The 14,414-nt window shown below is 37.9% G+C and overlaps 1 protein-coding gene across 3 annotated transcripts in view; it reads right to left on the bottom strand.

Annotated features, from left to right (window-relative positions):
* SLCO1C1 (solute carrier organic anion transporter family member 1C1) overlaps positions 1-14,414 on the bottom strand; it is a 102,011-nt gene that overhangs the window by 9,746 nt on the left and 77,851 nt on the right. For all 3 annotated transcript variants that reach the window (XM_069106193.1, XM_069106192.1, XM_069106194.1), the window contains one exon: positions 9,113-9,278. In XM_069106193.1, coding sequence (XP_068962294.1) covers positions 9,113-9,278 — 166 coding nt within the window. The remainder of the gene's footprint in view (positions 1-9,112; positions 9,279-14,414) is intronic.

The following is a 14,414-nucleotide window of genomic DNA, read 5'->3' as shown; positions in this document are numbered from 1 at the left end:
TGGGGTAAATTATCTCACACAATAAATAAGAGGAAAATCTTTTTACAGTGGAGGGGAAGAGTGGTGGAGCTTGGGTGGGAGGAGTGACTGAACTTTACTCTCATCAGAACAGGCTCAAGGGGGTAATGGCATACACCTTCAGTTAGGTATAGAAATCTATCATGCCCTAAAGGAATGTAGAAAGAAAAGGGGATAAGAGATGGGGGTTGTGATAGAAGGAACAGCAGATGGGGGGTAGTCAGAATCAAAACACTTTTGAAGAAAGACAGGTGAAAGGAGAGAAAGAATAGAATAAATGGGAGGATAGATTGGAGGGAAACATAGCAATAGTAACTGTGGAAAAAATTGAAAAAAGTTTCTCTGGTAAAGGCCTCATTTTTTAAACATATAGAGAACTGAGGTAAATGCATAAAAATGAGAGCCATTCCCAAATGATAAAAGATCAAAAGATATGAACAATTTCAGACAAAGTAATCAAAGCTATCTATAACCATATGCATGTGTTCTAAGTCACTCTTGATTGGAGAAATGTACATTGAAATGATTCTTAGGTACTATATCATCCCTATTAGACTGGTTAATAGGACAGAAAATGAGACAGTAATGTACTGTAGGTAGAAGTGTGAACTGATTTAACTATTCTGTAGAACAACTTAGAAATATCTCTAAAGGGCTATAAAATCATGCATACCCTTTGACCTAGCAATACCACTACTAGGTCTGGATCCCAAAAGAGATAAAAAACAAAAAAGGAAAATGATTTATATGTACAAAAGCAAACAGCTCTTTTGTAGTGGCAAAGAATTGGAAATTGAAGAGATGTCCACCAGTTGGGGAACGACTGAACAAATTGCGGCATGTGATTCTGATGGAATACTATTGTATTATAAGAAATGATGAACAGGATGCTGTCAGAAAAGCCTGGAAAGACTTACATAAGCTGATGCAAAGTGAAATGTATGGTGTGCAAAAGAACAGCATTATTGTAAAATGATCAAGTATGAATGACAGCTGTTTTCAGCAATATAATAATCCAAGATAACTCTGAAGTATTTATTATTAAAACATGTTATCTATCCCCAGAGAAATAACTGATGGTGTCCAAATACAGATTGAAGTATTCTTTTTGCTTTAACTTTATTTTTCTTGAGTAGCTTTTTTTTGGTGTTATGTTTTCTTTCACAAAGTGACTATTATGGAAATGTTTTACATGACTGTACAATGTATAACCTATATTGAATTTCTTGCCTTCTCAAGGGGGAGTGGTGAAGAAGGAGATGAATTTGGAAATCAAAGATTTTAAATGAATGCTAAAAATGGTTTTTACATGTAACTGGGGAGAAATAAAATGCTGAAGAAAAAAAATTAAAAAGCTACAGAGACCTAATATTGCCCCCAGAAAAATCCTGAAATAGTGGAGCCAGCAGAAAGACTGGGGTACAGCAGTCTTTTAGCTTGGGAGGCTAGGAGCTTTAAGGGAAAGGACCATCTTGCTGTAGCTAAAGGAGACCAGTACAGGATGGGAAGCATACCAACAATCCAGAAGCAAGCCCCATTGCAGCAAAACATTGGGAGATCCTGGGCCCCAGGGTGGTGAAGCAGGCAAGCACCAACACCAGGTACACACCAGCCACCACCACCAGCTCTGGCTTAGCACCAGGTAAGCTACCATCCTCCAGCTGCCAGAATCTGGACCCCAACACACAAAAGCAGTAACCAGGTTACAAAAACAATGCAACCAAGATTAGAAGAGAAGTAAAGGCCTCGTTTCTAAAATATGTAGAGAACTGAGTCAAATTTATAAGAATACAAGTCATTCCCTAGTTGATAAATGGTCAAAGGATATGAACAGACAGTTTTCAGAGGAAGACATAGTCATATAAAAATGCCCTAATTCCTTATTGATTAAAGAAATGCAAATCAAAACAACTCCAAGGTACCACATTACACCTATCATATTGGCTAACATGACAACACAGGAACATGAAAAATGCTGGAGAAGATGTGAGAAAATTGGAACACTGATGCATTGTTGTTGGAGCTATGAACTGATCTATCCATTCTGGAGAGCAATTTGGAACTATGCCCAAAGAGTTATAAAAATGTGACTCTTTGACCCAGCAATACCAATTCTAGGTCTGTATCCCAACACTTCATGCAAATATTTTCAAGGTTTTTTTTTTTTCCTTCTAAAATCTGTCTGTTCATCATAACTTATTGCACAATAGTATTTCATTACATTCATATAACACAACATGTTAAGCCATTCACAATTGATGGGCATCCCCTGTAACAGCAAGCACCCTAGCATACCCAGGATGGCTGCTAGGCACAGGTTCTTAGATCTGCTTTTTTTTTTTAAAGCAATTGGGGTTAAGTAACTTGCTCCAGGTTACACGGCCAGTTATTTCTGGGTGTGGTGCTAAGTATCTGAGCCCAGATTAGATCCTAGGTAATCCTGACACTGGGGCCGGTGCTCTTACCCACTTCACTATCTGACCATCCCCCCTTTTTTTTGCCTTTTGGAGGGCAATTGGGGTTAAGTAACTTGCCTAAGGTTACATGGCTAATTTTTTTGTATGGGAGTTAAGTGTCCAAGGCCAAAACTGAACTCAGGTCCTCCTGACTCTGGGGCTGGTGCTTTACTCACTGCACCACCTAGCCACCCTTAGATCTGCTTTTCTTTTCTTTTTTTGTTTTAAGCAATTGTGGTTAAGTAACTTGCTCAAGGTCACACGGCCAGTTATTTCTGGGTGTAGTGCTAAGTATCTGAGCCCGGATTCGATCCCCAGATCATCCTGACACTGGGGCCAGTGCTCTTACTCGCTGTGCTACCTGGCCGCCCCTAGATCTGCTTTTCTAAACGAAAGCAACTCAAAATGGCTTAACAATCCTACTTCAATCAAATACTTATCATTTACCTAGTTCAGGAAAAAATAGTCAGCACCCTTAACTTCAGAGTTACAAGCAGAAAAAAAAAATACAGACAAACAGACTAGCAGACAGGGCTTCTAGCTGTCTGACTATTACATCTATACCTAGTTAGTTACCAGAAGGGAAGCACCAACATCTGGGTTTTCAAAGATGGGGAGCTGCCCAGATTCTCATCTGGCCAAATCACACAATTTTTCCCAAAATGAGCCCCAAAGCAAAACCTCACATGGTGGTGTATATATATATATATATAGCCTTCTCCTAGGTCAGAGAATGTCACAACCCTCTTGACCCACTGCCCAATTACAAAGTAACAAGGTGTGGGCATTCCTGAAAAGCAAGCCTCCCACCACAGGCTCCATGTGACCACATTCAATCTATTATGGGGCAGAGTATATTTTCTTTTTTTTTTTAAGCAATTGGGGTTAAGTAACTTGCTCAAGGTTACACAGCCAGTTATTTCTGGGTGTGGTGCTGAGTGTCTGAGCCCAGGATTCGATCTCCAGGTCATCCCAACTCTGGAGCCGCTGCTCTTACTCGCTGAGCCACCTGGCCACCCCTAAATAATTGGGGTTAAGTAACTTGCTCAAGGTTACACAGCCAGGTGTTTCTGGGTGGGTGCTAAGTGTCCTAGCTCGGCATTCGATCTCCAGGTCATCCTGACACTGGAGCCAGTGCTCTTACTTGCTGTGCTACCTGGCTGCCCTGCAGAGTATATTTTCAAATCCAATAAGGTTCTCTGATTCATTTAAGCCTATCAAAGTGCAGGGAAGATCTTCAGATTCCCATTCCCATTACATCCCTTCAATTTCCAATATTTTGCTGCCACTAAAAGGACCTCATGTAGGCCCTTTTCCCTTTTTAATGATTTCTTTGGGATAGAGACCTAGTATTGATATTGCTGATTCAAAGGGTATGCACAGTTTAATTGCCCTTTGGGCACAGTTCGAAATTGCTCTCCAGAATAGTTGGATTAGTTCACAGTTCTACTAACAGTGCATTAGTGTCCCAATTTTCCAACATACTCTCCAACATCTATCATTTTCCTTTTTTTGTCATATTAACCAATCTGATATTTTTGAGGTGGCATTTCAGTTGTTTCAATTTGCATTTGTCTAATCAAAAGTTATTTAGAGCACTTCTTCATATACCTTTATCTTTAATTTATTCATCTGAAAACCACTGTTCATATCCTTTGACCATTTACCATTTGGAAAATGGCTTGTGTTCTCATAAATTTGACTCAGCTTTCTTTGTCTTTGAGAAATGAAGCCTTTATCAGAGACCCTTGTTATAATGATTGTTTCCCAAACTTTCTGCTTTCCTTCTAATATTGGTTGCTTTGGTTTTGTTTGTAGAAAAGCTTTTCAGTTTAATATGATGAAAATTATCTAGTCTACCTTTTTAATACTCTCTATCTCATGTTTCACCATGAATTCTTCCCCTCACCATAGATCTGACAGGTAGTCTATTGTCTGCTCTTCTAATATGATTGCTGTTATTGTCTATAGTACCTTTTAGCAAGATTTAGTTTTCTTCCTTATCTTTTTTTGGTCTATTTTCACTTTTACTCTGTCTGAAATCAGGATTGATACACCTGCCTTTCTTTTTTTTTTCAACTTTACTCGAAGCATAATAGATGCTTCTTGAGACCCTTACCTTTAACTTTGCTTCAAGTGTGTTTCTTATAAGCAGCATATTATAGGATTCTGTGTGGGGGAAGGGTTGTTTGTTTGTTTGTTTGTTTTATTCACTCTGCTATCTACTTCCTTTTTGGGGAGAGTTCATCCCATTCACACTCACAGTTTTGATTACTACCTCCATGCTATTCTTCCTCCTCTTTGTCCTTTCTTTCTTTTCACCCTTTCACTCCTCACCAGTGTTTTGCTTCTGTATACTACTTCCCCTAATCTGCATTCCCTGGTCAGTCTCCACTTTCTCTCCCACTTCACTTAATCTCCTCCCCCCTACTTCCCTGTCAGATGAGGTAGATTTCTATATTCAACTGATTGTGTATTCTTTGAGTCAATACTGATGAGAGCAAAATTCACAACAAGTCCATTGCCCACCCTCCCATCTTCCCCTCCACTGTAAAAGGTCTTTCTCTAAACTCTTCATATGAGATAATTTACCCTATTCTACCTTTCCTTTCATTCGGAACACATTTTACTTCTCTTTCTCATCCCTTAATTGTTTTGTCATTCCCTCAAATTCACCTTAGGTCTGTCTTCGTATATTCCTTCAATCTGTACTATTAGTGATAAAATGTTTAAGAATTACAAATATCATCTTTCCATGTAGGGGTACAAACAGTTAGCTCTAATGAATTCCTTATGTATTCTTTTCCCTTTTTACCTGTTTATGCTTCTCTTTGGTCATGATATTGCAGATCATATTTTTGGTTTAGTTCTGGTCTTCTCCTTATGAAATCTTGAAATCCTTCTATTTCATTGAATGACCATTTTTTCCTTGATGTATTATACTTAATTTTACCAGATAAATCATTCTTGGTGTAGTCCTACCTTCTTTGTATTATGGAATATCATATCCCATGACCTCTGATCCATTAATGTTGCAGCTTCCAAGTCCTGTGTGATCCTGATTGTGACTCCCTGATATTTGAATCATTTCTTTTTGACCACTTGTAGTATTTTTCCTTGAACATATTGTTCTGAAATTTGGCTATAATGTTCCCTGGGTTTAATATTTTAGGATCACTTTCCTGAGGTGATAGGTTTTTCACTATCTATTCTGCCCTCTAGTTCCAGGACATCAAGGGAGTTTTACTTGATAATTTCTTAAAAGATGCTGTCCAGGTGCTACTTTTGATTATGGCTTTCTGATAATCCCATGACTCTGATATGTCTCCCCTAGATCTATCTTCTATGTCAGTTATTTTTCTCAAGGGGTATTACACATTTTCTTCTATTTTTTCATTCTTTTGAATTTGTTTGATTGATTCATGATGTATCATAGAGCCATTAGCTTCCACTTGCCCATTTCTACCCATTTAAATGTTATTTTCCTCAATTAGCTTTTGTTCTTTCTTTTTCATTTGGCCAAATCTTCTTTTAAAACAGTTTTCCAGGTTTTTGATGCTTTCGTGCATCACTCTCATTTCTTTTCCCAATTTTTCTTCCACCTCTCTTGTATTATTTTTAAACTCCTTCATGAGCTCTTCCATGATATCTTTCTGGGCTTGATACCACTTCCCATTTTTCTTTAGGGTTATACCCATAGGTGTTTTGACATTGTTTTCCTTTACTGAATTTGTGTCTTGGTCTTCCTTGTTACCATAATAACTTTCCATGGTCGGTTCTTTTGTTGTTTTTGTTGTTTGCACATTTTTCCCTTTTTCCTTTCTTTTAAATTTGAGTTCTGCTCCCAGGGTAGAAGGGGCACTGCTCCCAGCTTGTGCTAGTGGCTGCAGGCCCTGGCTGTTTGCAGTGTTGTCCTGGGATACCCTCATATCTGGTGCTGCACTGAGGGGAAGGGGTAAACATTGCTTGGCACTACTAGAGGTGGTAGGGGTCTGGCAACATAGCTGGTGCTGAAGTGGGGTCTTACTGGTGGTGTGTGGCATGTGCTGAGTCCACTTGCATGTTTATGCACTTTCCTATGGCTACAACTGAAGCTTGTGGAGTTCTGGCCTCTGGAGGCTGCCTGTTTGCCTGGGTCTATGTTGCATCCTGACTGGCCAGACTTGGCTGGCAGCTGCCTGTTTGCTTAGGCACACACAGACTCATTTCCCTTTCCAATGTGATTGTCAGGCTCATAGATCAAGGGAATGTTGTAGATGTAGATTACTGAAAATGAAACACATTCTTAAAGCCCTAATGCTATCGTTTTAGATGTGTGTGAGAGATATGTGGTAGGTCAAAATCTGATTAGTTGTATTGAGAACTGCCTAAAAGTGGATGTCATTAGACTAGTCATTAATGATCCTAATAATAGTCTATTAATGTTCAATTGAGAAACAAATCTCTAGAGCAGTGTTTCAGAGATCAGTGCTTGACCCTATATTGTATAACTTCTTTTCTTAATCAATAAATCAGGTAAAGAAATAAATTAGAATAGATGTTTGACCTCAGGTGACAGAACTAGGAACAATGGATGATGGTTGTAGTTGCAAAGAAATGGATTTAGGGTGGAAAAATTTTCCTATACTTAGATTTGCCACAAAATAGAATGCAGTGCCCTGGGGATGAGGGAATTTCTTTTATATTAGAAGTCTTTAAGATATAAGACTTGGAAATCAGTTACCAAGTATAATATAGATGAGTTTCTTTTCTAAATATGGGTTAGACTAGATGATCTATGAGGGCCCTTTCAACTCTGTAATTTTATAATTCTGAAGGTAGAATGAAGGGACTGACATATGCAAAGCTGAAAGGAATTTAAGACCCCTTTTTGTAACCTGGGACTGTTTTGGTTTTCTTTTGCATCTCCAGTACCTAACATAGTTCCTGGTACATAGTAAACGCTAAAAAATATTGGTTGAATTGAATATAGTCCAACACTATCATTCTTTGAATGAAGAAAATTAGTCCCAGAGACTTCATTAGTTACTTGTAGTCATCCATAGAAGCAAAACAGAGGTTCAACCCCATGTCTTCTATTATCAAAGCCACTACTCACTGCATATGGGGGTGTCAAGACAGAGAAAGCAAGATAAAAATAACTGAAATTTTGATCTTGTCTTCCAGAGGAAAAATAAGGAAGTCAAGAAGTGAAACAGATTTTGCAGAAAGTAGTAGACGGGACTGGGTGATGGATTTGAAATCATGGGACCTGGACTTGAATTCTGGTTCTTCTTCTTATGCCTGTATGATTTTGGATAAGCCACTTCTCAATTTCCTCACTTGTTAAAGAAAAAAAAAAGCAAAAGGATTGAAGAAGACAAATGTCTTTAAGATTCTTCAAGATAAAAATCTATGTTCTTTTGATGCTAATGAATTTACTTTTTAATAGGCTAAAAATGAGATAAAACAGGAAAGTCTGATAAGATATGTCCATTAACCAGTTAGAAATAGGGATCGATTCTTGGTCTGAAGCCAGATATAGAGATTTGGGAATCATCCAAAAAAGAATTAAATGTGGAACCAATGAGAGTGGATGAAATTGTTGAGAGATAGCTTCAGGTAATTTACTCAGCATCACCTAAACATCATGTATTTGGCTTCCTAATCCAGCATCATTCTTATTGTTGAAGCTGCACATGAGATTCTATCTCATCAAGATACCTTTTCCTAGGCCAGAAGAACAACAGGAAGCCTAGACCAACACTCTCTTTCTAATAATCCTGGGAGGTCTTTTCAGACCTGGACTGTTTATATTGCATCTCCTAGGTAGAATGCCCTACACTTGTCCTTTGCTAATTTGTATCTTACTCTTCTTACAAGACCTAAATTATATCCCATGTCTTCTCACAAGCCTCCTCCAACTACCCCAGCTGTTGGTGATCATTCTCTCCTATAAATTAATGCACTGTCTATGCCCCACATTTGGTATTCAACCTAGGTTATTTATTGGTTACCTAGATGTCTATTCTCCTAAGCAGATTGTATGATTCTTGTGGCATTGGCCATATTTAATACTTCTTTCCATCCTTCATGTCTAGCATAAAGTAGAATATCTGTACTAGGTATTCAATAAATGTTCATTGGTCTAGATGATAATGACCAAAAAAGTGACTCCAAAAGGAAATTCAAGAGTGTGTGTGCAAGGAAACTATGTCATGTAAGATTCTATATGATGTTTCTAACTGTTTTCACTCCAGTGCCAGAGCATGAAATTGAGTAAGGTAGGAAATATTTGGTATCTTCAGTTAGAAACCATTAGGAGTAACAGAGAATTATCAATTATAGTCCTCAGTTCCCCTCATCCTTGGTTTATGATCATTTCTCTCTTCTACATATCTCAATGGAATGTGCACAAGTTCTGCCCCCTTCTACATCCATGCCCAAGTCACTTTGACAGGCCCTGTTATATTTTCTCTAGTTATGGAAACATTTTCCCTGTTGCTATGACATACAGAGTAGCCTAAGATAAAAGGCAAAGCTAAATCTATATTTCAATGACTTATTCCTTTATGGTCTACCCAAGCCCCTAACCAACTATGCAGGTGTCAACTTCTGTCTAAATTTGGGTACATAATTAAAATGGAGGAGTTCCTTACAGTGTTTTTCCCACTTCCAGTGGAAGTTTGGCAACCAGCAAGACAAGCAGATACATAGGTGATTCCATTTTCTCCACATATAGGATCCCATTCTGTCTTTGAACATGAACATCCTGAATTGCAATTTGAAAAGAGAGCTCGTTCATAATAAGAGACTTGTCTGGTCCTATAAAGAAATGTAACGATATACAATATTACCTCTTAGCAGGACACACACCTCCTACCCAAGCATGAATTTTCAAATAATGGCCTTTAATTGAGTTAGTGTCCATGAGGCCAATACTTGTAAAGAGCATTTCTCAAGGAAAAAAATGGTGACCAAAGAAAACATTCGCACATTATTCAATTCTGAGAATATTTTAGGTATTCCTGTGGCTATATGAACACTTGGGATTGGAAGCACCCATACGCAAAAGCTACAATCTCTGACTTTTGACTTCTGGTCAACCTTCATTGAGTTGCACTTTTACTTGAACTTGCTTCTATAAGCCCTAAGCAAATGTGACACATACACAAAATGGACAGGGAAACAAGCACCAAGTGCATTTAAAAAAAAAGAAACAATTTAGCACACTGATAACAGATGATTATTATAAGGTAATTCCCTTTCAGAGTTATCACAATCTCAGTGTTGATATTGTTTGTGAAAAGATTCTTTTTTGGATCAGACCTATGATTTCATGTGATCATAGGAATATAGAAATAGTGACTGAATGAGTTCCAGAATCAATCTAGTCCAATCCCCTCATTTTATAGGGGAGGAAATTGAGGCCAAAGAAGTGTAAATAATTTGCCTAAGGTCACACACTGAAGCACCAGAGAAACTCTGACTTCAAAACCATTAGTTTTTTCCACTTTCCCATGGAATTCCCAATGCGAAAGTGCCTTTTGCCAACACTGATTGACATATATTCTACAACTTAACAGTCTTAGAGAGCTTTCTGAGGACACTAATATGAGTAAGTGATTTGACCAAGGTGACACCATATGTGTCAGAGGAAGGGCTTAAACCCAGATTTTCCTGATGTTGAAGCCAGCTCTCTTGTCACTGTGTCAAGCTACATCTAAGTGGTGGCATGAGGCAAAAAACTAGTAATCCTATTTATTAATTTTATTTCACAAGTATTTACTATATATTTATTTACTGTACACCCAGTGAATGCTGGGTGGTAGGTACTCTGGGTGATACAAAGGTGAATGACACAATATTTTCCTTGTAGGAATTAATAATGAATGAACAAATGAATAAATGAAATGGTATTTATTTACTAAGCACTTGCTATGTATAGAGCACCATGTTAAGTGCTGGGAATCAAATAGAAAATAGTCCCTGCTCTGAAGGGGTTCATATTCTGATAAGGGGAAAAACACATATATCCAGTTTATTTTTATTAACATTAATTTATTATTATTAAAAGTAATATTTATCAGGGCAGCTAGGTGGTACAGTGAATAGAGCACCGGCCCTGGAGTCAGGATGACCTGAGTTCAAATCCGACCTCAAACACTTAACACAAAACTAGCTGTTTGACCTTGGAAAAGTCACTTAACGCCATTTGCCCTGCCTTTCCTCCTCAAAAAAAGTAATATTTGTCATTATTAATACAACTCATTTTTATCATTAAATTTATTTCATTAAATTTATTATTTGTCATAATATTAACACATTTATCTATCATTTTGCAGTTTGCATAGCTCATATATCACAACAACCCTATGACATTAAGAGTGTGAGATATATTATGTCCCACTTTACTGAAGGGGAAACTGAGGCACAGAAAAATATAAGTGATTTTATTAGTTTCCCATAGCTAATAAGAGTCAGGGTTAAAAATTGGAGTTAGGCCTTTGCACTCTAAAGTCAGTGTCCTTTCACTTCAGTAAGCTGCTTCTTTTCTATAAGCTAGTATCAGCCCACAGTCTTATCAAGAGGTATAATCCATTTCAGCATGCTTTATACATAGCTTTACAGATCAATTATATGTATTTCCCTCCTCCATCCTCTCTCCCATTCATTTCTCCATTGTCTCTCTGATCTTACCATAAAGTGTCTTCTTTGCTAAGCCTCCTTTGTTCATACATTCATCTGTTCTTTCATGCATTCATTCTTTCACTTTTCCCTTAGTCATAACCCCTCTTCTTTCAATTGTCTTTTATGAATGTAATTCTTCCTCCTCCAACTCTATTTAATCCCCATACCCTCACTTTTCTGAGGATACCTACAGAATTTTCTGCCAACTCTCATTTATTTCACTCACAACTTCTTATTACTCTACTTCCCTTCAACTTTCCTTTCTCAATATTATGGGATCATGGATTTAAGGGCCTTAGGGATCATCTCCTCCAACCCTGTCATTTTCCATATAGAGAAATTGAGATCAAAGAGGTTCAATGACTTGCTCATGTTAATGCAAGAAGGATAAGTGACAGAAACAAGATTTAGACACATGTCCTGTGCCTCTAAATCCAATATTCTTCCTATTGCACCAGTCTCGCTCTTACTGTTCCCTTACTTTCTAGTTTCTGGTTTGTTTTTTTACTTTTTTCTCTTCTTATTTCTCTTGCTTTCCCTATTTTATAGATTCTTCCATCCAAAAGCTCTGGAGTCTGGATTCTGTGACCTTTGCTCCCTCCTTTCTTAGCTAGAACCTCTGTCATTTTAGTCTTATCCTCTCACACTCCAAGACCAATCTTAAATGTAACTGTAAGGTTCTAAGACCAGACTAAATGAAGATCAGTAGTGGTGTCAACAGGGATTATTTGCTAGGAAGGGACAATATTGATCACGTCAACAACATTAGTCCATTTCCATAGAACTCGAAGGTCAACATGGTGCCTTCCTTACAATAGCCTTGTAAGAAAATCAATGCAAACATTATCATTTGCATTTTCCAAATGTGGAAACTAAAGGTCAGAAATTTAAAGTGACTTGCCGATGGTTACATGGTCATGGGTATCAGACCTGAGATTTAAACCCCAGGCTTTTGACTCAAAGACCAATAATTTTTCCTCTAGATCATGCTGTTTCCTCCCACTTGTAATCTGTGAAGTACATTTTCAGTAGCCCACCAGACCACCTCAACAATAGTCTTTTATTTGCAGTTGTAGGCCAATTTTGCAGGTTTTTCTCCTCCTAATTAGTAATTTTTATTCACGCCTTTCTTTTTTATAAATCAGAAGTAAATGGCAATGTGTCTCCCTCATTGAAACCTTTCTTTTGACAAAGAAAACTAAAACAAAATCTAAGAAATAAAGTAATATTGTATGATAGAATACCCAGAATTCCACACATGTAGTCGCCCATTTCTAAACTAAGAAAAAAGGTAAGTTTCCTGGTCTTTTCTCTGGGGCAAAGATGAGTCACTGTGATTATTCCGGGTTGGGTAGAATTTTAGTGTTGTAGCCACTTCTCTTTAATTATTGTATATTTTTCTCTTGGTTTTTCTTGCTGCTCTAGTTCATACCAATTTCAGGAAAGCAATCAAGATAGTGATGGACTTTCTTGTCATGCCAAAGTTTCATTGATATAATTCCTGGATAAGGAAACTCTATTTGTACAGACCAGCACTGCCTCTTCAATGTGTCATCTTAGAAAGTTTTGAAAGTTGTACATAAAAAAGCAAAGTAAGTTATATGAGACTAGCTATTTCATGACAATCCTCTTTTTCTGGCCTACTGTGTACATGCAAATGCCCAAAGTATGCCTTGAACCTAGGTTTAAAGTAACTTTGAAGGCAAATCTTTTTCTACTATGCCACAAGTCTCTCATAAGGAATGACACTATTTTATGGTTTTATGAATTGCATTACAGGCAATCTTTAAGTTCTATAAAGGTTTAACTCTACGAATTCTATCCCAGTGTTTGAGTGTGGTATAGAGGGATGTCAGGGTTCTCAGTGGCTATACCAGTGGATCACAAATCCTGATAGGTTTGACAATGCTAAAATAAAAAGTTTTCAGATATGGCACCAGCAACAGAACAAGTCTCTATGTTGGCAATTTGAGGACCTGGGCTAAATAGCCTTTTAATATGTGATCACATGTCCCAATATACTGCATTTACTTTTGGAAGTTTAGGCAATCACAAGGGATAAACATATTGGACATTAAAGTTTAGGCATTTATTTGGAACAAATTAACACGCAAAAATAAGCTTATGGCTTAACTTGAGATACTAGGGACCATAGGGCAAAAACATCACTACAGTTAGCTCATAATCATTAAAGAGACAAGGTATAACCTCATCTCAGTAAGGGAAGAATGTTTGGGATTTAGTCAATGAGGTAGGTTCAGATAATGAAACAAATAGGCCAGAGAAGGAGGTATTGTTTGTCCTCTATTCTGGAAGAGGACCATGACATCAGGAAGTGAGAAGTTATTTATATTCTATGATGAGAATGAGTAAAGAAGTGGCAGGCAGTCAGGCAACTAGACTGAAGATAAGCAGCTGCTTACCAGTTACATAAAAATTCCAGGTTTGCTGCTGTCTGTCCTTTGTTCTAGAAGAGGACAATGACATCAGGGAAGTAAATTAGATTTAAGTGAATGAGGGCTGTGCAAAGTCACCAGCCTCACTTTCTTATCTGACATCATCTGGGTCCCGGGGTCAGATGTAGATCGGGAGAATTGGAGATGACCCAGAATACAGTGGGAGACCTTGGCCTTTTCAAGGTAATGTCTTTAAGAGGTCTTAGTTTAACTGAGGCAAAACCCATTTAATGACTAAGGCTTAATAAAAAATTAGGCAAAGAATGGCATATCTATTTAGGAGGGAAAGAGCCTCAAGGTTTCTAGTCAAAACAGAAACAATAGGAGAGGCTAGGTGGAGCAGTGAATAGAGCACCAGCCCTGGTGTCTGGAGGACTTGAGTTCAAATTCAGCCTCAGACACTTAACGCTTACTAGCCCCATAACCTTGGGCAAGTCCCTTAACCCCAAATGCCCTCCTTTCTCCCCTTCCCTCCCCCCCCAAAAAAACCTAGAAACAATAGCTATTTACATTAATTCTGAGTTGATCAGGGCCCTATTTTTAACCAGCCAAAAAGAGCAATAGTGATTTGGGGTTAAGGCTGGTCTTTAAGAAAGAAAACAGAAAGATTTTTGTTTTTCGGCAGAGCACCCACAGGCAAGGAGGTGATACCTTATGTGGACAGAGGGAATAGAAAGAGAGAGAAAGAGAAAGACATGGAGAGAGACAGAGACAGAGAAACAGAGAGAGACAGAGAGGGAGAAAGGGAAAAAGGGAGGGAGGGAGAAAGAGAGAGACAGAGAGAGAGAGAGAGAGAGAGAGAGAGAGAGAGAGA

Source organism: Petaurus breviceps, unplaced genomic scaffold, assembly GCF_028583685.1.
Source record: "Petaurus breviceps papuanus isolate PSGF00001 unplaced genomic scaffold, PetGlider_PUasm1.0 78, whole genome shotgun sequence".
Lineage (NCBI taxonomy): Eukaryota > Metazoa > Chordata > Mammalia > Diprotodontia > Petauridae > Petaurus > Petaurus breviceps.
Note: the sequence above shows the minus strand (reverse complement) of the source record. Positions and strands in the feature narration are given on the sequence as shown.